Below are 24,739 nucleotides of genomic sequence, written 5' to 3' on the forward strand. Positions count from 1 at the left end.
TTAAAAATCACAAGACTCCCAATAAGGAGTAATCTGTTTCAGTTTCACAGATGGTGTTAGAATGCAATGACATTTCTCGGTATATACCTTCCAGTGACATTAAGTCAGTGAACATATTTTGAAAAAGTAGAGTGTCAGAACAAGGTATTCTTTATCTGTATGACTGTTTCACAGAAATGCTCTAAGCCACAGAATGGCTTCCTTTCACAAAGAGCATGTCAATACAACCAATGGTAAATCACAGATTTCCCAGTGACCATTTCCTTTAGTTTAGTTTTAATGTTAACACATATATTTAGGAATCTGGATGTGTCTTGCAATAAACTAAAACTTGCCTTTATACAGAGCATAAATCACAGGGTTAGACACACACCGGGTTGTTGTGAGTCTTGACACATTAACCAAGTTTCTGACACAGAAGAGGCCATCACTAGGGGGAAGCCATAATGTTGGTTATGAGCACCATCCCCAGGCAGACAGGTAGGGAAACGCATCCCTCACTTGATACAGTGGGCGATCTACAGTCAGTTCACCAGCGCCCATCAGTAGTCATGGTAACTTCACAGCGAATAGTTTGATACAAGTAATTAGCCTCAATTTATCAGTTTTGTAAATATGGTCTTCTCCCTAACATGCTACAATAGGGACAGGATTAAAATATTTGGTAAAAATATTTATGCCATTGTCTTTAGGACCATAGCTCAAGAACGACAGTAATATGGGCTAAGAAAAGCGTGCTTGAGATGAAATAGAAGAGATGGCAAAGAAGTACTCTATTCTTCCATGTGTCATCTACCTCAAGAGCACACAAGAGAAGGACCACAGCCACCCGAAAAATAAAGAATGGGATTGGGCCAAGAATCATTTGCCAGCTTAGGGAAACAGCTAAGAGGTCTAGAGCGGAAATCAAGACTTGCTTTGAAAATATTCCATGCCGTGTTTTCCAAGCGCAAGTTTTTATGGCCTTGTATTTCCTTCAGTGGCTGCCTTAGTACTGAATGACAGGACTGCTCACACTGACTTCCTCCAAGCTGTGAATTTCCATAAGGGTGTGTGCAAGTGGGCAGTAAGGAAGCTTGGAGGCTGGGGGAAGGGAGGAGACATTGAGTAATTTAAATATGCTATGTAACTGGTCTAGTTTATCAGGGCTAGGGAGAACAAAAAAAAATCTATTGTAACATCAAGTTTCTGTACATTTTCACAATGAAGGTAGATTTCTACTACTGCATTAAAGTGTAAAGCAGAACTGGACTTGATTTTCCTGTTTAAATCTGAAATGTAGATAAGACAAAGAAACTGGAAACAGGTAGCAAAACAAAATCCAAATTTGGTTCAATAATTATAGACAACTCCATGAAAATTTATGCAGTTATACAAAGTATGAAGCTCCTTAGCGAAAGGACACAGGATAAACTCCAAGATATACCGTTAAGCAAAAAAGCAAGGATAAAACATCATAATATGCTCCAATTGATGCATAAAAATGAAGAAAAAGAATGCATATGTGTCAAGTAGCTCTGGAACACACAACTCCTGAAAGGAATATAAGAGACTAGAAACTTTGGTTCACTCTGGAAAGTTGACTGGAAAGGGGTAGATGGGAGAACTTTCACTGCATACCCATGTTAATCAGATTATTTAAGGCATTACTGACAGAACGGAACACTGTTTTGGGAGGACACTTATCAGACTTCTCTGACTGTAAGAGCAGGCTTTCTTGATTGCCATTCCTCTACCCCTTCAAATCCAGGAACTTCACAGGCAACTGCCAATCCTGGGTATTACCCAGCTGGCTGAGAGGCTATTTGTCAGGATGTTACAGTGCAACCAAGCTCTTCTTGGCTAAAGCCTCCAGGGGAATGCTTGCTATATCAGTGTCACGACTGTGTTTTTCAGTATAAAGAGGCAATAAAGGATTGTACTATCTAAGACAAGAGAAATCCAGTGTGCTTCCACAGAAACTATCAAGAAAAATGCAAACTGTTACTGTGACCTCCTGAACACAGTGCTTGTTATGTGGACGATAATGTACATAAAGCCTAAAAACATAGTTATAATTATTAGGTGATATTTCTACACACCCTGTATATTGTTATTTCTGTCTCACTCCCTTCCCCAGTAAATATAATTCATTTATCTCTATAGCAGATAGACATCTGAAGTTAGCACAACTTCCCTCTTTTATCACAAAAGAAAACAAAAATATAAAAAAGAACCTTATTTGGAATGGAAATAGCCTCATTGCGTTGTCAGCAATGAGTGGGATACTATTTATTACTAAGATCTAAATTTATCTCCTTGAAGAATGCTGAGAAAGGAAGAAATGTCTTCCTGGGTGGTTAAAGGATGTGTGGGTTCTGAAAGCAGCCTGGAAAGCCGTCAGATGGCTAAGAGGCTACAGTTCCTCGCCACAGTTTGTGGTAGACCATAGGCATGCAAAGCCAGTAACGCATCTCTGCAGAAATACCTGCGTTCATCTCCAAGGGTAAAAATGATCATCTAGGTCTACTACCTCTGGTTATTATAGAGATGACCACTACTATGATATAATGCTTTATAACAATAATATAATAACATAATAAACAATAATAATAATAATAATAATAATGTAAAGGTGACCAAATCAATACAATATCAAAATCCATTTTTATGCTGCTTATAAAATCAAATCTACTGTGAGCTTTCTGTATTGACATAGATCTGATCACTGGCGCTTTAGGGCCTTCAGGTGAATACAGACTGTCAAGATCAGTTATTGAAAAGATTTTCAGTAGGAAACAGTACTTTTGAATTATTTAGCTATTACTCTAATCTTCATTAAAGATGTGACTTTATTTTTAAACCTAAATGTAAAAATTCTGCCAGTCTTCCCCAAGGTTTAAAGAGAAACTGAAATAATTTCCTTAATTGCTCGTGATTTGGGGATGTAGGCAGGAAAGGCAGGTGCACAGAAGAGGCCTAGACTCTCACGAGACCACAATGCTCTGCCACAGCAAGACATGGAAGATTTCTGGTCTCTTCCTAAAACACCCCAGTGGAGATCTATGCAAAGGAAAGTGCTCATAGCTAGACGCTCGTTTCCCTCACTCAACAATTATATGCCAAAGCTACTCACACTCTTCACTCTCCACGGCCGCATAATTCCCGACTTCTTTGAAGCTGATGTTTCCCAGGTGGAGAACTCCCGCCACTATCTGCAGCACCAGGGTTTGCTCTTCCGCAAAGATCCCGATAACATTCATGGCATGCTGGAAGGGAAGAGAAATTACGGAGACAAGTGGGTCACCAGCTTTCTAAGCACATAATAAAGAAGCCAAAGCTTAGGTCGGGTCATGCGGTGTGTGGCTTATTTTGTGACAGTGCCTGGAAGCCCCTGCATGGTGACATCACTGGCCAATGATATGATTCTTGCGTCACAGTCCTGCTGAAAGGGTAGCTCGTCTTCAAACACAGCAGGACTCATCCTGGAATGAGGGCCAGAGAGTTCCCAGGGGAAAGAGATTTCTCAGGGGAGTTACTGGGAGCAACAACTTCCTAGAGTCTGTCCTTGTCCCTTAATGTGCTCTTGTTGCCACCCCTATCTTCTCAGGGAGCTGGTATCCCCTCTTTGGGTCCCCAGAGATTGATCTTCCCCTTCATTGGGGGTGGGGGTGGGCTTAGTACAGATCGCACTTGCCGAAGGATCTTGATTTAAAATCACCAGGATATCTAATACAAACATCATTTTAAAAATCTTGGTTAAAAGACAGCTGAGATGCCCCAGTATTTGTCAGCCATATCCTAAGAGAACTGTAATGCTGGGGCCTACACAGTCCCCTTAGCTGTATTTTCCTCCCAGCTCCTTTGAGGTCATATGACCTCATGATATCTTCCTTTTTCCTGACACCCAGGATACAGTCTATTTAAACATCCTGTCCCTTTCCGGAACAAAGGTTGGTTTTCTTCAAATTGTATCTCCAAATGCCCATTCAGGGTTTTCCAGTGGGGGCTGGTTGCTGACTCGAAGGGCAGTGGTGACACAGTTCCTGGGGAGTAAAGAGGTCACCAGCCCATCTTGGAAAGCTCCAGATTGTCTATTAAGTTGTTTCCCCCAGAATGTGATGCTTGAAGAATCTACCTGCCTTCACACCTTGTCCCATAACTTACAGACAGTGTGGAAAGCCCGGGGCAGAGGCTCACCCTGTCACCTGTATAGCGCAGAGGTGAAGAGAGAGAGCAGAAAAAGACCGAAGGTGTTCTAAAACTGCTAAATCAGATGGAGAGCCTTAGAATGCTCTTTGCTTTGCCTTCCTAAGGAAACAGTTCAACAATTGTGCAAGCAATCTGCAAACAGATCTGGTAAATGTATTACCCACAATTGTTGTTACCAGTTAATAGGCACTACTACAGGCGGTAATGATGAATTCACTTTTTTACCCATCTCAAATCAGGAAGTGGTCCTCAGGACACTGGCCACATAGCCACTCAAGGGTGTTGAAACGTGTTTTGTGAAATGGAGTGTTTCAGCAGAATGAGGTGGGAATTTCACACTGCTCTTGGTTTTGTTGGCCTTCCCTGCCCTTCCTACCACAGGCAACACCCAGTCTGGAGAGCAGTTCTGGTCCGGGCCCTGCGCCAGCACTTACCAGTGTTTCCTGAAAGTCCCGTCTGTCATCGATGTCATCTACCTTGTAGGACCCGGAGAGGCTCAGGTAGTAATAATAGTCCATGCTGGTGATGCCAAGGCTGTGCTTCTGCTCCGCAGAGGCGCCCTCGATGAGCTGGGTAGAGTGAAAGAATGCAGAATGCGGACCACAAAGCAGGCCCTTAGGGGTTCTCACCACCCCACCTCCCCCACCCCAAACAAAAACCAGGTGATGGGATAGTCTATGCCTGCTTTCTGAAATGATCAGTGGTCCCCGTCTCCAAAATATGAAGAGGCTTCAGGATATCTGCTCTATTTGTAAGTAGCCAAGTCATCCCTGCAAATTCTGGTTCTGGATGCTGAGAAGATCTGTAAGGACTGAGAATCTCCCTAGTTCCAACAGGGCACCACAGTGTTACAGAGGGAGATCCCTGGGAAGAGCAGAAAACCAGGCTATGGCTACCTAGTTCCTGGTCAATTTACAGCTGCTTAAAGTGTTCCTGGCCCACCATGCATCTCAAAGCAGGAGGCCCGTGCTCCAGTGTCCTGAAACCTCCTAACCAAAGTGCCATCTGTCTGTCACTGATATTTGCCTAACTTCTGAGCAAGGCCCTCTTAAGGGACTTCCAGCGGTGGAATGCTGGAAAATGTTAATCACTTCTGGCGGCGGGGGGCATGGATCTGTAGGGTTTGCTGAGTTTTGTGGTGTAAATACTCCTACTATGACTGATTTGGGATTAGCAAGAAAACACAACTGATGGGCCGATGCACACAGCCCATGCGAGCTAGCTCTTGCTCAACACAGGCTCCAACCCGGCAGGATTTAAGAAAACAGTGATTGCTCTAGTTCCTCTTCTCCATCTTGGCCAAGTTCCTCGAATCATCTTGGCTCCACAGCCCCGCAAAAGGGGGGGCTCATTTCCATTACAGAAAGTCTAGGTCATCCCATGACATCAACTTCCCTTGGTTTTCTTCTTTTTTTCCTCAAATCTTTTTGTACCACCCCCTTCCTATTTTCCCTTTTGTTGTTGTTATTGGGTGTGTGTGTGGTCTAGGAAGAACTTTTCTCCCCTCTTTCTTAGCCTTCTCCCCACCTATCTCATGTAGTAGTGCCCCCACTCCGTCATTTCCATTGTCAATGCCCGCTTTCTCTAACTTTTCTATATACAAACATACTGTTCATTGCCTTCTTAAGAAGCTTTGCCTTGACTTTGCAAACTTCTTCAAGCAAACTTCCTCATCAGCTTAGCCTCTGCATTTGCATTCTGGCTGCATCCCCGCACCATGAGATAAGATGACTCTTCTGGCTACTTCCCAGTGGCTAAAACCACCAGCCCTGTGTTGGTCCCCAGACCCTACTCCATCCCTTCCTTCAAGAGCCTAGAGCGTCCATCCTGCCACTTGCCCTACCCTGAGCTTCCCCACAGGATCCTGGATTTCCTCCTCCAAGGACTTCCAAGGTTCCTCAATGCCGCCTCATCTTCCAGATAGTCCCCAGCTCCCCAAGTCTGTAGAGGCACTATTTTTCTCTCCACTCTCACAGGAGTCTCAACTACTTCTCAGCTTTTATGACTATTATTTTATGAAGAGGCCTGAACTCCTTCTTTCTGGGCCCATCACTTCCCCAGAGCCTACTCTGGTGATTCTCAACCTTCCAAGTGGCAGAATAGAAGCTCTAGGCTCTTGGGAGAAGGGATGGAGCAGAGGTCTGGAGACCAACACAGGGCTGCTGGATTCAGCCACAGGGTGGTAGCCAGAAGAGCTATCTTATCAGACTTCCGGACTTCTGGATAGGAGTGAGGCTGGTCTTTATTAAAAGGGGTCCTGGAAATGATTGTGAGCTTCTGTCTATGCTCAATCAATAAAATACTATCCATATGATATGCAAAATTATTCATCATAATCTACACGTTTCTTTGATTGATACAATGAAAGTCATCACTGCATTCACGCAAGCTTTTGGTCCTATCTGTATTCTCCCAACCAATAGGTACTGACAAGAATTATGTGCCATCACTAAACTGCCTACATAATTGAAAACAATCTATGTGCACTACCTATACAATTTAAATTCTTCAAAATCCAGTGTTCATTAAACTATAACAAAACAGAACTAAAACAAAAAACACTTGTAAGTCTTTCTTCAAAGGACATCTAATATGGAGTCCAAATATAGGATATACATGTATGGAAACCCAAACATAAAAAAAAAAATTGTTTATGGCATCATTTTTTAAGTATTTAAAAAAAGTCAAACCTGACTGTCACTGAAGCCTGGAATAGAACTTAAAAGCAGCCGGCACACTGCTGTAGCCTCAAACGCTACAGAGATGCCAAGTAAGTCAAGACTCTACAATCTGTCATTAAAGATTCCAAGTCTATTTTGAGTCTTTCATTCAACAGTTCATTTTGGGGGACTTCTGTCCTTCTAAACTGATTGAGGCCCGCCTCACTGACTAGCTCTTTGCTCTCCCACCTCCACTGTCTTGTTCAGGCCATCTGACTTACCATTTTACTCTGCCCCTCCCTACCATCTCGCCTCACCATATTAGCACCTCTCCCGACCATCTCTGCCAAATCTCCCCATGTGAAGTCCTATTTGACAAAGAATCAAATACTCCTACTTTTGTTGTGAAGCTATTTCACATTTGCTTGGCTATTTATCTTTTGCAAAGATTTTGTCTTCTCACCCCAACTAGAACTTATTCTCTTTGTGGGAAGGGACATTCTCATAATTCTTTTGTACACTGACATACTCATATAAATACTCCCTGATTTGCCAGATTAGATTGTCTAAACCTGCAAGCTGAGAGAAAACAACTTTTTCTTGTAGAGAAGAGATAAGGAAGTAGGAAAGAAAAATATATAAATGCAAACCTGGTAAAATATGTGAAAACTCCGCTCTCCAGGATTCCTCATGACCACCCGAGATTTTTCTAGAAGGAAGTTGGAGATCTTTCCACCATCTGGTTCCCCACCTGGACTGAACTGGATTTCAAAGTATTTTCCCTGTAAGAAAGTTAGGCATTTCCTTCAATGGCTGGTGAATAAACACATGATGTTCCAAACAGGCTCTGGATATAATATATAATTCAAGGAAATTCATTAATGAAAAATACATTCGTAATTATTCCCAGTCCTGGCCTGGACTTCCTTATTCTTTTGTATCAGACAATAAATAAGCCAGGCTTTTGTCCAATCACACAATTCTGTAATGAGAGAGAATCCACCATGCTGGTCCAACTAAATAAGGGTATATTATATTCCTGTGCATTTCCCATCAGTGCTTGCCCGCTAAACCAGAAGATGTGGAGAACAAAACAGAAAATCACAGGATCTGGCCCCCTGATGTAACAAGTGAGAACTCTTACCAGACTTTCAGAGGAAGTAATTTTTCCCCAACAGACTTATTTTTAATGGCTTGGGCAAAAGCAGTCCCTTTAACTTCTGGTGCATCTAAAATGCTTGCATAAAATTAAAACAAGCCACTTGATTATAAAGCTCTTTTCACCTAGCTGTGGATGTAGGGTTTTTGCTACTGCTGCTGTTAACATATCCTTTTCAATTACAGCTAATAGGGAACAAAGAAGAATGAAACCCTGGAATTTAGCTGATAATGGTGTCCAGATTGAAGTAAATATCATTTTTTTCCTCACCAGATTCTAGTTTCTCTACAATTCTCAGAAGTTTTAAGTGCCCTCAGGGTAAAGGAGGGTAAAATTAAATAAAGGAAAAGGGGAGAATGTAGAGATGGAAATGTGAGCAGCAGGGAGTGCTGTGGCCTGGGGTCAAACTGGAGGGCAAGCCCAGTCCAACAGTAATCACATTTGATATTTAAAAAAATTTACACCTGACAAAATCTTCCCTTATCAGGACTGAATGCTGTAGGGCCCTCAAGTCTAGAACTAAAACCATAAACTCAGGAGGAACAAAAAAGGCACACTGCTGTGTTTTTCACATTCCCCACGCACCCAGTAGAAACTGTGTTCTGGTCAAGTAACTTGCTCATTCCAGGTGTGAAAAAGGCTACAGAAGAAGACCACCATCTAATTGTCCTTAATCTAATGACTCCTACCCCCTCCCCACCCCCAAAAGAAGCCCCAAACAAACACTCAGAAGCACCAGATACAGAGAAGGTTAGAAACCAGCTATCCTGAATTATAGTGGTTCCTAAAAAATATTGCTAAACAACTCTGTACTTCCTGATGGAGCCAATACTGTACCATCTTTTCCTTTTGGAATGTTCTAGAGGGAGTAGTTCTGTGTCGACCCAAGTCTCCTCTCAACCCAAATTCCCCACCAGTCTGGGGTGGGAATAAAACCAACAGGACAGCAAATCCAGGAAGGGCAGAGGCAGTAAGAGTAAGAGGCAAATTCTCAAGTCCTTCCAGCAATGTTGGTCATCTTGGCTGCTTGGGAGCCTGTCCAGAAAGCTGGTGGCCAGAGCTACCCTAGACAAGTAAATCAGAGACTTTAGGGCTGGTGCCCAGATCAAGAGGTTTTTAAAGGTGTGGGTGCTATTTATATGTAGCCCAGGTTAAGATCACTGCTGTAATGGAGGAAAGATATTTACACTTTTCAAAATCATTATACAAAAGTTAAAACTCCTAGACAGCAACAAGTTTAATTTTGTTGCAGAGTGGTCTTGGGGGTAAAGTGGAAGTTTTACAAAGATACAAGGTTTTATAAAAATACAATGTTGCATTTTCATAATTAAACAGAAAGAAACTGAGTCTTATAATGTTTCATTTCGTAAGCTAGGTACTATCTTAAGTACCTGAGTATGCTAGTATTCACTGAATTGGCTTTAAGTAGCATCTGAAATAGTTCGTAGTATTTGCTAAAGCTTAAAAAGATTCAAAGGTAGAAATGACTTTTTATGATTCATATTACCATACATTATTTAAAGTGAAATTATCCATAATTCCACTCTGATATCGCTTTTACCTTCTATTAAATAATCACTGTTATGGTATATTATAACAGTATGTTATAGTATATTATAACTTTGATGTGCAGACATTGTAACTATGCATTTAAAAACAAAATTGGGACCATCTCGTAAATATAGTGCCTTTAACTTTAAAAAAAATTTTTGACAACATATTATGGATTTCTTTTTTAAAGTCATGATTCACTGGAAACTTAGATACTTTATTCTAAATGTATTGTTGAGTTAAAGAAAATGAGTATTTCACATTTTAATAAAAATTGCCAAATTGCTCTCCTGAGGGATGTGTTAGTCTTCAGTCAATAGTATCTTTTCTCTGGTGTTATTAATTTCTTTGATTGCCCATCTGAGAGAGAGGATGATAGATGGTTTTAATACACGTTTCTCTCATTTTAGTGAGAATATCTTTTGATGCCTCATCAGATACTGTCTTTGTGTAATTGTGTCAATTACCCAGTTCTACTCTTCTTCATCTTTTCATCAGGATTGTATAAAATTCTGTGATCAGAAAAATAATGAATGCCTGGTGTTTTTGTTTCATTCTTTTAAAACACTGACTAATATAAACATTAATTTCATTTTTTCTGCTCTCTAAAGGGAAAGGTGGCCAGCTAGAGAGGTAAATTTAGTCAAGTTCATTTTTACAAGGCAGATTTAGATGGACAAAATGGGAAATAAAAAGAAAGAACAAGTGGAAAATGCACCTCTTCTTTCCTGTATAGTTATCTAGAAGCTTCTTTTAAGATAACACAGCCCAGGCACTAAGCAAAGAAAATGAAAGATGAACAAATGAGTAAATAGCTTGAATAATACTGTATAGTAAGGAAGGCAAGGGCAATTCTACAGTTATAACTCACCAGGGAACTTGACAATTACTGTATGAGAACTTCGTAAGAATTCTTTTAGAAATAGAAGCTTCCTTCCAATATAAAAGGGTGAAAAAATATTTTTCTCCAAACTTCCCACTTAATTATTTTAAAATAATCCAGAATCAGTCTCACAGATGGCTCTGTGACTACTTTATTGCCAGACAATCTATGGTTGAGATAAGATGCAAGATATATCTAAATCAAAGTTATTGGACAAATGCTCATTTCCTTGATAATGTGGATTTTTGTCAAGGGGAATATGTTCATATTCATCCTTGCCAGTTTTCCAATGTATCCCCTCAGGAGACACTCAGACAGAAAGTAAGTCTAAATGGACATTCATGACAATGCATTCGGCTGACATTTTTATTACCTTGGGAAGTGGGCCAGTTAGAAGGCAATCTGGCAGGCTAAGTCCAGTCACTTTTAGATGTTGTTGTTATATGAATACAAATAAAACACATACACAAAGCTATGCATGGAGAGGGGGGAGCTGTGTGTGTGTGTGTGTGGGGGGGTGTAGTTAGTTGACTCTGGCTGGCAGAGAGGAGAAAGGTTCTCTCCAACTTGCTGGATCAAAGTGTGTGCTCCCTTCAAGTGTCCACAGACCAAGTTGTAGGAAGCACAAGCAAGACGGAAAGACCCAGGATCAGTCTACTCATTTTCTTGTCCAGAAAAGAAGGTCTTTTCTCCAGAGCACAAAGCAAACTCCTCCAGGACCGAGGTTGACAATTCTATCAAATTTTCTTTTCCTTCGTAAGGCAACTCAAATTGCGAGCGTTTTCAAAAATATCTTATTTACATCGATGAGGCTCAAAAATAACTTCAAAGGGCAAATTGAAGCCTGACTTCATGCTGGTCTAGAAAAGGACGATAAGATTGAAAAGGTAGCCTCCTAGCAATACATGAAAAGCTCCCCATTTCCTGGGGCACAGTGAGCTGACAGCAGAAATAATGCATGTCAGCAGCATCCATCTGGTGACATTCTTTGAAAGAGGGGAGAGACTTACAAATCTGCTGGAGTTGTTGTTTCGGACAGTTTTGGCATTCCCAAAGGCTTCCAGCAGTGGGTTGGACTGCAGGATGATGTCCTTGACGTGCTGTCACAGCAAAGAGAACAGAAATTAGAAAGGTGCAAGTACCCGCCACACAGCGCAAAGCCAAACTTTCCCTGAGGACCTGGTTTCTGAATGCGCAGGGTCACAGACCCAAATGCCTGTGTCTCTGGGGTGTCTGGAGGACTTTTTCTTTTTTTGTGAGTTTCTGTCTTCCAACTTCCTTGACTTAGTGCAGGATTCCTGGAGCCAATGTAAAAAAGACTACAACTATCCCCAGACTGGATGCTAGAGCTTTACTCTGCACTCCCAGGTGTGCTAGGAATCACAGCAGCAAGGCGAAGCAGGAAGCAGCACCTCTTTACTATCGATGCCCCTTCTCTACCCAACTATCCCATCCCCACCTCCACCCTCTTCACTTACGGTGATCCTAAGGGGAAATAAAACAGTTCTCCTTGTCCAACAAGGCTGTGGACACAAGTCCTACGCTTCCCAAACTTAAATGTGTCTGAAACATCTTGTTAAATACAGCTGCAGATTCAGGAGGCCTGAGGGGAGGCCTGAGGGTCTGTCTTTCTAACCAATTTCCTGGTGCTGCTGGTTTTGCTGGGACAGAAAGGGCAGCTCAGCCCTGGGCCCTCATGGTCCAGCGGGACCTCCTGACCTGCCAACTTGGGTACAGAGGACTGGTCACAAATGGGATGAGTTCCACTGCCCTGACATCCACCACCCAAGCCTGGAGGGATCATGACATCCTGAATGAGGGAGCTACTCCGAAAGGGGCAGAGCAAAGCCGCCATTTGGGGAGGCTTTAATAAGGAGTGAAGCACTTGGGCTCACTCTTTTTCATAGCGCTCGTATGCCAGGCCTATGCCTGCCTCCCCCCAACTCCCTTAGGTTGTGGGGAGCCCCCAACCTCACAGTAGAAGCAGGTTGTAGCTCAGACCACTGATCAGTAACTGAACCTTCTCCTTCTCCCTCGTCCCACTACCCAATTGCTCAAAATAGTTTATATTCTCTTTTCCCGCACCAAAGGCCTTTTTATTTGCAGCAACAGGTGGCCAGACCCAGAACCAGCGGAGAGGTTCTGAAACAGTGACAGTTTGTAGACCACTTGTCTGGTATTGGTTTTGTCAGCATAGAGGTACATTTTGGGTAGCAAGGGTTGACAATGCAGCATTTGGAACAATTTCTGGCTTACTGGAGGGGAAGAATTTGGTTTTCAAACACCCCCTTCTGTGTTAGACTGCAAGTGTGCAAAACACTCTACGGTCAAGACAATTCAGAGTTGATGTTGGAGAGGTCTTTCCACAAGTGATTCATTCCTTGTACTTCTAATTATTCACATTCTGTAGTTAAGCATGTTCCAGAAATAACAAGGCTTTGGCTTATGCTCTTTAGCTACTGATTAATTTTAAGCCAAGAGTGCTGTATTATTGTCCTCATAAGAAAACAGGAAGAGAAAAATCAACATTAAACGTCTGCAGTCTGGCTACCAGGTTGTCTCTAACAAATAGGACGAGATTAGAGCACTAACTACTCTTTGACTGTGTAACAGCCAAAGCATTCCTTTGGCACCCTCCTGAACATTCAAAAGCGGATGAGAACTACAATTCCATCAACTGGGGACATGTCGTCAGCCATGGCCACAAAGGAAAAAACTCTGGGTGGTCTTTACATATGGTCACTTTCGATGCTTAGAAACATACTTCCAAGCTTCCTACTGTTCTTTACAAACTCAAGTGTCTACATAAACTTTCCTTTCTTTGTAAAATGAATTCTGACTTTGTGGATCTTTATTAATGCTTTATCTTTTATTTGGTGGCCAAACATGACCATGCCATTTATCAACCTACAGTTTCTCAGAGGGCTGGAACAAAACAAGGTTCTTCCCTTCTTTAATTATTCACTTTGAAACTGAGACTCTATATGCATGCATAGTCTAGCCACTGTCAGGATGTCCAACAGAATTTTGTGGCATGTAGTAAGCAGATAGAGGGGCAAAGAAAATGAGCAAATGTAGGTTAGGGGGCAGCAGTCCACACAGAAAACAGCCCCCTGGCTTCCCATCTCCACGTCGCTCTTCTGGGAGAAGAACGTGATCACAAGGATGGGGAAAATCAAATGGACTGAACACCAACTTCAGCTCAACTGCACTCACCATCCAGCATGGAGGCTGTGAGCCACGAGTCACTGTTGAGCACTTGCAACATTGCTGTCCCCATGGAGGTATGTGTAAGTGCAGGATACACACTGGATTCCAAAGACTAGGTGCTCAAAAGCATGTGAAATGCCTCACCAATTTTTTTAATATATTGTATTACATGTCCTGCATATGCTGAAAAGGTAGTATTTTAGATATGTTGAATGAAATAAGATGCATCTTGAAATGAATTTCATAGGCCTCTTTTTCTTTTTTTAAATGTGGCTACTAGAAATTTTTAATATGCATGTAGTAATTTGTACCCTCTTTCTACTGGACAGTGCTGCTCTAGATCTCCCTTTCACTCATTGAAAGAGGCCATTCTAAGACCATTTACCCTGTGTAAGAAATTCTGGATTTTGCCTTAGTTTGCTTTCTGATTCCCAGAGGTGACGGAGCACTATTTAACTGGTAGACAAAACCACCATAGAGAGAATTGTGATGTGCCATTCTGAAGTCTACAGCTTTTGCTGGCAATAGCATCACTTATTAAATGATTTTCAATAAAAAAGTAATCTTTCAAGTGAAATCCACCTTGGAGCATGAGTTCCTAATAAAAAAGTCGCTGGCAGTCGATGCCAGTCATGCACACTATGAGCTTGGGCAGCCCTACGTGGACTTGACGAAGCCCCCTCCCTGAACTCTCATCAGCCAGCACTCTCTGGGAAGGGGGCACATACCAAGGGAGTCAACACCATACACCGCAGTGGGTCAGACCAAAGCGAGATCAGCTGCATACCCCCAATCTTCATGGCACCCTCTCGCATGTGCTTCTTCTCTGCCCTGCATTCTCCCCCTTTCTGCAGCCCTCCCCCCAACATTCTCATTCTTTGCGTCTTTTCCCTTTCCTGTTTGCATTTTCAACTTTCTTCTTCTCTCTTTTTCTTTCTCTCTCTATTGAATTTTTTTTTTTGTAAATTTCTAGAATTGAAAATTTATTTACAGAGCTCTACTAGAAATGTGTGGTTAGGGAATGACCTCATTGTGTGAAGTCAGGGACTATAATGACACAAACCCAGATGGTACAGCCACTACACACCTGGTCTCCACCTACATACATGGCCCCGTCTACAGGCACCATGGTGTACGCAGCCCATCCCTGAGCTGCGTGTGACATAACTGTGACCTCCCAGTTTCCCTCCCTGACGAAATCACTATCAATTTCTTATGTATCCTACTACAGATATGAGGTATATATCCAAATACAGATATATATTCTCTTTCTAATACCTCAGATGGCAGCATGTTATACAAAATGTTGTCAGCCTTGTTTTTTTTGCAATTAATGGTGTATCTTGTATTCAGGCCATATCAATATGTGAAGTCTCATCAGTACGTGAATCCATGGTCCAATATTCTATTACATTAGGAACCACAAATTTCACATTTAAGTTTTCCCAGTTTATTATGTTACAAAAAAAAAAAAAAAGCCACAAACAACTCTTTACCTGAGTCATTTGGTATACATTACAACTCATGTAAAGAATTTTTTGAAGCAAAATTGCTGAGTCAAGGGTGTATGCATGTAATTTTGATATAGATGTTGCTGAAATGGCCACTATAAAAGTATATTAGCTCATGCTCCATATGAAGAAACTACATCTCTATATTCTTATCCAGAGTTGTTTAGAACAAGATAAAATGTTTGCCAATGACAAGAAATAGTATTTCAGTGTTGTTTTAATGAGTACTTTATCATGAGAAGGGCACATTTTCATGTCTTATGAAGGGCACATTTTCATGTCTATATTTCCTTCTTTGTAAGTTGTCTCTCATGCCCTTTACTTTCCTTTTGGATTTTGAATCTTTTTATTGATTGTAAGAGCTCATTATATAATAGACATCATCATCTCATGTCATGTGAGTTCTTTATGATTTCAAGTTTCTTAACTATAGAAGCAATGTATTTTTGTGGAAGAAAAAAAAATTTAACAGAGAATGGAGCCTCTTACATTCACATAACTCAGGGTCTCAAAAATGTGCCACCAGGGCCTCCCCAGTGGTGCAGCGGTTGAGCACTGGGTTGCGAAGCTGCCCGTGGCCTCTGCGGCGCTGGTTTGATCCCCGGCTGCTCCCCGGCCACCAGAGGAGGGTCCCACATGGCGCGCAGACCTCTCCTGCCGCCCGCTGCTCCCCTCAGCAGTGTACTTCGGTCCCTCTGCCTGCTCTGCTCCCCGCTCTGGCCCTGGTGAATTCTCTCACCCTCCCGCGCTTCTGACTGTACCCAGTGCATGTATAAACAAAACAAACAAACAAATAAAATAAATAAATAAAACATGCCTCTATTTAAAAAAAAAAAATGTGCCACCAACGACTCACCTGGACTTTGGGGCCTCCTCCAGACACCCTGGAGATGTAACCCATGATGTATTTGGCAGCCACTGTCTTCCCAGCGCCACTTTCACCACTGAGGAAAGAAAGACAAAGATACACACCCATGAAATAGATCACAACCAGCTCCCCTGAACCAGCACCCCAACAAAAAATAGACAAGTAAAAAAGAATTCAGTAAAACAGATGCAAAGTAGTGGCTGAGGATGGCCAATCACAGCAGGATCAGGTCACCTCTATGGCTGGTACAAGCAGTAATAACAGGACCTTGACAATCATCGTTGTACACAGCGTAGACACATAAGCATTCCCGAGGCCTGACAATAGGGGGTATGACTAGAAACAGCATGGACTATCAGGGGGTCAGCACATTGTACAGAAACGGCAACTGACGTGAACATTGTAAACAGAGGGGGGAAAGCACATGGGCTCACGTTAAATGGATTAAATCAGATTCAAGTTATACATAAAATATGATTATAAAATTGCTTATACATAAAACATGCTTGTAAAACAAGACTGGAACTGCCACAAAATACGAGCAGAGGCTTTGGTACAGGAAAAGATGCCTTGGGAGACTTCTTTTGGTTTACTATTTTCCAAACTTTTAGTAACACATCCACAGTGTTACTTCTATAATTAGAAGAAAAGAAGAAGTAGACATTAGAATTTCAAGCCATGTGACTTAAACTGATGCAACCAACCTTATTTTAGAAGTTCTAAAATTAAATGATGAGGCAATATTAATCACATCCTGAATAACAAAGACTACCTTCCGTTCGGTGGCCTTACTGCATGGGGAAAGCCTTTTGTTAACAGCAGACAGTCTGCTCTTCAAAATAGCGGTTTTCCTTCAAAATCCCCTTGAATTGATCATGACCTCAATTCATAACATTTTTAAGTCAGTCCGATTTCTCATCTCTGTTGGCAGCTTTTCTGTTACCATGATAGAATTCATTTGATCGATAGAATGCATATTACATAAAATGGTGGAATTTAGTATGGAAATTCAGGCTGCTACGAGTTGGTAAGACAATATTTTTGCTTGCTGTTGATAATTAAGGGTTTTGAGGTGTAAATAATCTTTTATGAACACCCAGACAGATTGACTTATCAATTGCTTAGTTACACAAGAAAAGCAGAAATATTTGCTTAGTTTGATGATCCCCTGCTCCCAGAGGAAACAAATTTGAAAATATTTTGATATTTCCAAATAAGAAAGGAACACAGTAGCCACCACAGCAAAACTCAGAACTGTGTGGAATTTCCTTGAACTAACACAGTAAATGTTTAAAGAGAAAGAAAGAGGGAGCCATATTTTCTACAGACCTTTAAAGTTCTGTACCTACCTGTGCAACCCAGTCACAGCCTAGTACTCAGTTCCTGGCTGCCTGGTCACATGAGTTAGAAAACCAAACTGAAGTTTCATAAGCAAGATGTGATAACAAATAGAAAACCAGTGAGTCTGAGGTGAGGTTTCACAAAATTTACCAAGCCTATGTTTCCTTGCAGGCACAAGTAGGCATAATAAATATTTCAGTTGCATGAGAAACTTACCTGTTTAAGTGGTCAGTTTAATCAGATCAAGCATATGCTAGATCCTGGGTCAATACACACACACTCACTCATTTGAAGCACAAGTTTTGTCAACAATGAAATTCCAATTTCTGATATTGAAAACTATGTGAACATTCAAGAACATTGAAAGTCCAAGAGTACAATCATGCAGTAACCCAACATAATATTATATAGAAACTTGCAATAAATAGAAAACTACCTGGTAACATCAAGACAATGCAACAAAGGTTAAGTGGCAACACAGGCAGAAGACAATGTGATATCTATACACAATGTGTATCTACAATGTGATAACTATATGAAAAGTAATCAATGGCAAAGAACTGTAATGAAGAGGGGGAAAGAAATATTTCTGACGTGTTGGGAAACTGGTATTTGGATGATTTTTGTTTCTTTTGATGTGATTTCTCTTAATACTTAGATTTTTTGAGATGGGCAATTACCCATTGATTTCAGATTTTTAAAAACAGCATTTCAAGAAAATGTGGGATCACACATCACAGTGATAATCAACACTGATCAATTTCTTTGGATTATTAGTCAACTTCCTATATCATGATGAATAAACATTTTCATATTTAGAATTCATTAGAGCAAGGGGTGTGTGTGTGTGTGTGTGTGTGTGTGTATGTAAGGGGGAGAGGGGAGGGAGGGAGAAAACAATATATTAAAATTATGATATAAAAGTATAGTTTCCCTCAAAGTGTCTTTGGTTAATAGTGTGATCAGGCATGAAGAATTTTGTCTCTTTTGTTGCAAGTAAAAGAAAAGAATAATGGAAAGTGACTCATTTCATATAATAAAGTCAGTATGCCAGGTCCAACAATAGAACACACATATACATTCTTAGTAATTGTGATATTTTTCAGAAGATTTAAAATAATTAGTTCTAACTGAACACTGATGAGATTTTTCTTTTTTTGGTTTCATTTTACAGACACTTAAAAAGAACTTTTATTGATCAGAGACTGGTAATTGCTCAGAATAAGATACAATAATGGAACATTACATAATTACTTAGGGTTTACAGTAGATAGAACCATAATTATACTGACCCTTTCAGATGGGAAAATACTGTTTCTTCCTCTGAACGAAAAGAATGTGAAGGTATCAGACAGATTATATATAGCAGGTCTAAAATTACCTTTCTCTCCTTGCAGTTAAAGCAATTTGCTTTGCTTATGTTTATAGGCATCCTTTTCTAATTTAATTGTCTTTATTGGACTTCTGAAGTAGATAAATAATACTCTAGAACTTGTGTCTTAAATTAGAAAAATGCCCTTTTCTGTACAGAAATCCAACAGTCTATCAGAATCCTCACAGTATTTTATAATGTGTGTTTGGACCCCTTTTCTGACCTGCTGAATCCCAGTCCAAGAATAAGGTCTAAGAATAAATATTTATAACAAGCTCCCCAGTTCTTATACAGCTGATCATGAACCAACCAAGCAGATTTAAAACAAAGTCAAGACATACTTCATAGGATATATCAATTCAAATAGGGAATTATGTAGTATTTCTGTATGCATTAGTACAGAAATGGAAAGAATACTCTGGGGGGAAAAGCTATTTACAACATTACAATAAAATTGAATTCAAGGGCCATAATTTTTTCTTAGACTGAGGTTATTCCTCAGTTAAAAATTAATAGTGTTTTCAATGTACTTCAACTGAGTAGTGTTTTCAATGTATTTCAACTTCTTCTGGCAAATGTGAAAATGTTTCAGCCATATTTTGGAGGGAGCTAGCCCATGGAGTAAATAAGGTCAACTGCTCCTACTGCGGGAAGATTCACCAGCTTTCTCTCACGTCTCCCTTCCTTGTGTCAACATTTCTCTACTCGTTCTTACGACAGTAGCTGCTGTTCCCAAATCACTGACATTAACTCCCAGGTTGAGTTAATGTCATTGAAATGTTGCTTTTCCAAACCTTATACCAGCACTTTAGAAAGGATAAAAATTTAAAAGAAAAATTATATGCGCATTTCTTTACCCAACACGCAGGGTCTAAGCTGAGCCTGGGACTGGAACTGAGTGTGGCTCCTGCTGTGGAAGAGGTCACTGCCCCCTGCGGACAGTTCACTGCACCCCCAAAGTAATAACACTGTGGAAACCTGGGTACAGTCCCAGGGCCCCCTGAGGGGGGGCACATTTCCCTGATCACATTGGGATCAGCACATGCAGGTGAAACCTGAGCCACAGCTGGAGGCAAAGCCCCCTGACTGAATAGGACTGGAGTGGGAAGTAGGAGCTAGAGGCCTGCCGAGGTCCAGGACAGTGGCCTTGAAGAAGCACCAGGGTTCAGATCAGTGACATTCAGGGTCACATTTTATACACACTCCAGACTGCAGTCCTAACTTCTATTATTTAGTATTTTTCTCCAAATTAAGGAGAAATTTCTCAATATCTTAAATCATAAATTGACTTAATAAAATATACTTAATAATGAAATTTTACTTAGTAAATATTAAAAGTGGATTTTTAGAAAAGGAGAAAAAGGATTATATTTCCCAACGATATGACAAAATTTCAGGAACATTAATGTGTGAAGAATAAACATCCCGTAAGTAGAATATATATAGTATGATTCCATTTATGTCAAATTCAAAAGCACAGAAAATTAAATAAGACCTAGATTAGGGAAGCAAAGACAGGTGGAGTGACCCCATAAAGAAAAAAGGAGGGCCTCCCTGGTGGCGCAAGGGGTTAGCACCACACTATGAAGCAATCCGCAGCCTCTGCAGCACGAGTTCGATCCTCGGCCAGCCAGGGAGCAACCCACATGGCGCAGCAGACCTCTCCTGTCTTGCCTGTTGCTCCCCTCAGCAGTGTACTTTGGTCAATCTGCCTGTTCTGTTTCCCACTCTGTCTCTGGAGGGTCCTCTCACCCCCCGCACCTCTGGCCTGTACCCCAGCTCTTGTATGCATAAATACATCTTAAAAAAAAAAAACATACAAGCACAAAACAGATTTCCTTCTTGATAGAAGCAGAAATATCAAAATAAAATCAGACATGGGGCCATCCTCTGTGTGGACTTTAATGTTAGGAAAATCCAGCAATGTGCCACTAGCCATCACCTTCGCCCATTGGGGTGCCCAGGCCACAGCTGGGGAGCTCATATGCAGCCTGGAGCCTGGAATGGTAGGGAGGAGCCAGGTTAAAAGTGTGAGCAGAGTGTCCAGGTGAGGGAGATGAAAGCCTTTGTGAGGGCAGTGCTGGTGGCAACAAGAGGAAAAGGAGGCGAACTTACGGCCTTTTAGGAATCAAAAATGGTAGAACTCAGTCATGACAAAAGAGGGTTAAGGGTGACCTCTAGACCTCTAAATCTTGGGCCTCAGTAGCTGATAGATATCTTTTCACCAAGGTAAGAATTTGTGTAACCCTTGGGGCAGGGCTGGGAGATCATGGGGTGGCAGGTGCCCAGAGACTAAGGACACAAGGCAGCAAAGGGCATTTGAGAGGTCACACAAGGCACAGGCCTGGTAAGCAAGGACTCAGCACCCTATGGGGTAAGCAGAACCTGGAGGAAGTGAACTGAACAACTCACTGGTGCCTGGAGACTGATTAAAATGAGCATAGAAATAAGTAGATTGAGTAACACACATAAATTGAAAATAATGTGAAAAACACTCCCTGTCAGAGAACATATTAATAAGCTTTAAAAAAACAAACAAACCTTGAGGCAGTGGATTGGAATAAAAGGTCTCAGTCTATAAACTGTTGGAATTTAAGGTACCAGTATATATAACCACAAAAACAGGTACAGAATTAGTTATGAATAAACGCAAGCACCTGTTTGTGCTCATGCAGATGTATGTAGTGTGTGGTTTTATACAAATACATGTATTTCTAGCATTTTCCAGGGAGAGGGCTGAAAGCAATGACACACCACTATTGATCACAAAGCACCAGGTCTTTTTCTCAAAATGTCATTCTCTGATAAAAGGCACTACGACTCCCTGGTGTAATAGCCAATTAGTTCCAGGACTGGAATGGGGAAAATAAAAACCCAGCATAGAACAGGCAGCTGTATCAAAAAGTAAAGGAATGTACAGTGACTGATGCGGATTTGTCACACATACAAGAGCCAATTTGAAAGGGTTTCCACTGGTGAAATCAAGACAATGGATTTGATCCACAGAATAAAATAGGAAGCTCTAAGTACACAGTCACAAAAAATAAGTCAGTAGTCAGGGGACAAGGGAAAACTCTTATAGTGGAGTGCCAACTAATAAATGTAGGGGGGCTGTGTGAAGAGATGGTCACCACTTGGCAACCATCACACAAATGACTGATTTGGGGAGGAGTCAGTGGATGCTACAGCTGGTGGATAGAGGTTTGATAAGGAGCAGGACGTTTTCATACTCTCAGACTATGGTCCATAAAATGTTAACGCATCATAAAGGAAAACGTGGTGGACTTAATCAAAAGAAACCTAGTATACAACTAAGGGCGGACCAGGAGATCTAGTGCTGCTTCTCTGACTTCCTGCCCAGAAGGAATGGCCCGAATCTGTTCATGAATGGCAACTAATTTATCAGACTTTTAGTTAACCCTGAGTCTTTACAGATGCACACCCCTTTAAGTGAGGCTTCTGCCCCCAACATGTATTATCTCACACACAGTCAGAACTAACAAATAACAACTTGCATCACTGTGATCATGAGACAAGATGCGATTGAGAATGAAAACCACATCAAAGAAGGTTCTGGAGGGCCTTCTCCCAAGACTTAATTCATATACTCCCTTCCTGTAGTCCCACTGTATCTGGAGAAAAAAATTCATTAGAGATAAAGCATCTCTGTTGCCCAGGCGGGGGGTTTCCAGGAATGAAAAGAAAGAGATGATCTACCAGACCTTGTGATGATCCTGAAAAAATAAATCCTCAACTACTTGCAATAGCTAAATGCAAAAAAATACAAAATCAGACACAACTGCCAAAACTACTAAGTAAATGATAAAATTTGTTCTTTAACATAATGAGGAAAGTGTGAACAAGACCAAGAATTGCTATTTCTTCCTGATCAATTAGTGTTTCCAACTAGACAAAATTTTGAATCTACTATCAGCCAAGAAAATGGTGCCATGACTATGCTCACCTTGTTCCAACCTGAGTCAAAGGAAGAACTCCATGTTTAACCTGAAGATCAAATTTGAACCCCACTTCAGCCACTGATTAGCTCTCAAATTCCTTTTAATGTAACTAACAGACATTTTATATCACTCCTTAACAGTTTATAGCAACTCTTCACATAAACTTCCTCATTCAGTTCTACCTCACATTCCTTGAAATAATTATAAGTTCCCATTTTGCAGATGAAATGACTGAGGCTTGCAAAGGTACATACTTCAGAGAGAACAAGAATCTGTCCTGTTATTCAACCAGAGGGATCATTCCAATGTCCCACATGACTGTGGGTGGCATGGGTTTTTAACAAGATAACCTGACAACTGCTGGCTCAAAGCACTGAGTAAAGTGGAAAGTTGATAGTGGAGCTTGGGGGCCCTGCCGTGGTGCCTGGATTTGTCACATTTCATCTGCAAGATGTTTAGCATCCATCATTACCTTTCTCTTAGGCTCACTTTCTTGACCTGCAAAAAGGGGGTAGGCAGTAATACCTAGCTTGTCAGGCTGCAAATGATACAAATAAAAGATGCCAAGACAATGCAAGTACTCAAATGGGTGTCTATTGTGACTATGGAGAATGTAGTAGTTAGCTAATGAGTCAGCCCTCCTGAATAACACTCTTTGACTAATGGTGAAGAAATCTCAACAATCATAAAGGCCAGAAGGTAAGATATGCAGCCAGCTTGGGGTGGGGGGGAAGGTTAGATTTGCATCCTTGTTCTTTAAACCCACAACTAGAGGCAAATCCTCAGACACCCTACGGTCAGGGGTGTGAGCTGAAAGAACCATCCCAAGTCAGGCCAGAGGGACAAGGAAGGAGCCTCAAAGGCCAGTGCTGCTGGGATAAACAAGAAGCTGGGTAGACCAAGAGACACTCAAAGAGGGCCTTGAAAAGCATTCCAATGCTAATAAAAAGGTTCCTGAAATACATCAAAGACAGGAAGAGAGCTTGAGATTCAGTAAGTCCCTTGATGGTGCTGGGCCAGGTAGTAGAGACGAGAAACAAGCCAAACAGTCAAGGTGCTCTGATGCTTTCAATGTTTTTATCTTTAATCTTTATCTTTAATCTTTGTGTATTCCAAACACAAAATGTCTTGTTAAACTGCAGAGAGGTCAGAAATCTCAGATCCAGTATTGACAACTATCTCCTTTACCTCTATGGAAATTGTCATATCAAATCCTATTGACATACCTGCAAAATACCTCTCCTGTCTTTAATTGTTCTTTAGAAAATATTCAGCAGGTGTTCGGGATAAAACCTATCAAGTCATTCTAAGCTGGTGCTGGATACATGAAGGACAGAACACTCTCTTTTCTAGAAAACAGCTACTTCAGGATATTTCATGCAAAGACTGTGAAACTGTACTAAATGTGATGCTTTCAAATTCACTTCACAATTTTAAAACAGACCAGGGCAGCACAAATTGACATAGGCCAAAGTGATAGGAATTCATTTTTGATGGAAGCAATAAAACTGCTGCAAAAATGTTCTCCCAGGCCCCCTAAGTCTCCATAGAGACCAGTTGGTAAGGGTTTCAGAAATGCCCCTGGCTACACAGCCAACATCCATCTGGTGACATAGAGATGGTAGCAAATATAAGAAATACTTGCCATTCTTCTTCCACTTATACCACACCAGGGTTATTTTATTAAGTAGATTTGAAAAGATGTTTTCTGACCTCTAAAGGGATCATACATACGTAATTCTGACATAAGTCTTGCATTTTGGAGACTAGGAGATTAATGAACTAAGAAGCTGACTGATGAGGTTGCTCCATAGACTAGGCCCACAAGGGCTGATGTGTGACTACAGTTGCTCTTTACAGTCAACAACACTAAGGCAGCTCTAACTGTTGCATATCTGCCTGGCACTGTCTAGCACCCACATTTACATCCCGTTCCTTATTCCTTCACATGCTTTCTATCTCAGGAAAGACTTACAAAACCTCACTAGATAATCTGCATTCTCTCAAGGTCTCATCTCTTTTACCCAAAGACTT

General features: G+C 41.1%; 1 protein-coding gene across 1 annotated transcript in view; it reads right to left on the bottom strand.

Annotated features, from left to right (window-relative positions):
- The window catches only part of MYO1E (myosin IE), a 194,153-nt gene that overhangs the window by 67,320 nt on the left and 102,094 nt on the right, over positions 1 to 24,739 (bottom strand). The window contains exons 5-9 of the mRNA XM_037502590.2: positions 16,022 to 16,109; positions 11,455 to 11,544; positions 7,502 to 7,633; positions 4,626 to 4,760; positions 3,116 to 3,248 (exon numbers count right to left, since the gene is read on the bottom strand). Coding sequence (XP_037358487.1) covers positions 3,116 to 3,248; positions 4,626 to 4,760; positions 7,502 to 7,633; positions 11,455 to 11,544; positions 16,022 to 16,109 — 578 coding nt within the window. The remainder of the gene's footprint in view (positions 1 to 3,115; positions 3,249 to 4,625; positions 4,761 to 7,501; positions 7,634 to 11,454; positions 11,545 to 16,021; positions 16,110 to 24,739) is intronic.

Source organism: Talpa occidentalis, unplaced genomic scaffold, assembly GCF_014898055.3.
Source record: "Talpa occidentalis isolate TD23 unplaced genomic scaffold, MPIMG_talOcc4v2.1 talOcc4.11, whole genome shotgun sequence".
NCBI classification, from domain to species: Eukaryota; Metazoa; Chordata; class Mammalia; order Eulipotyphla; family Talpidae; genus Talpa; species Talpa occidentalis.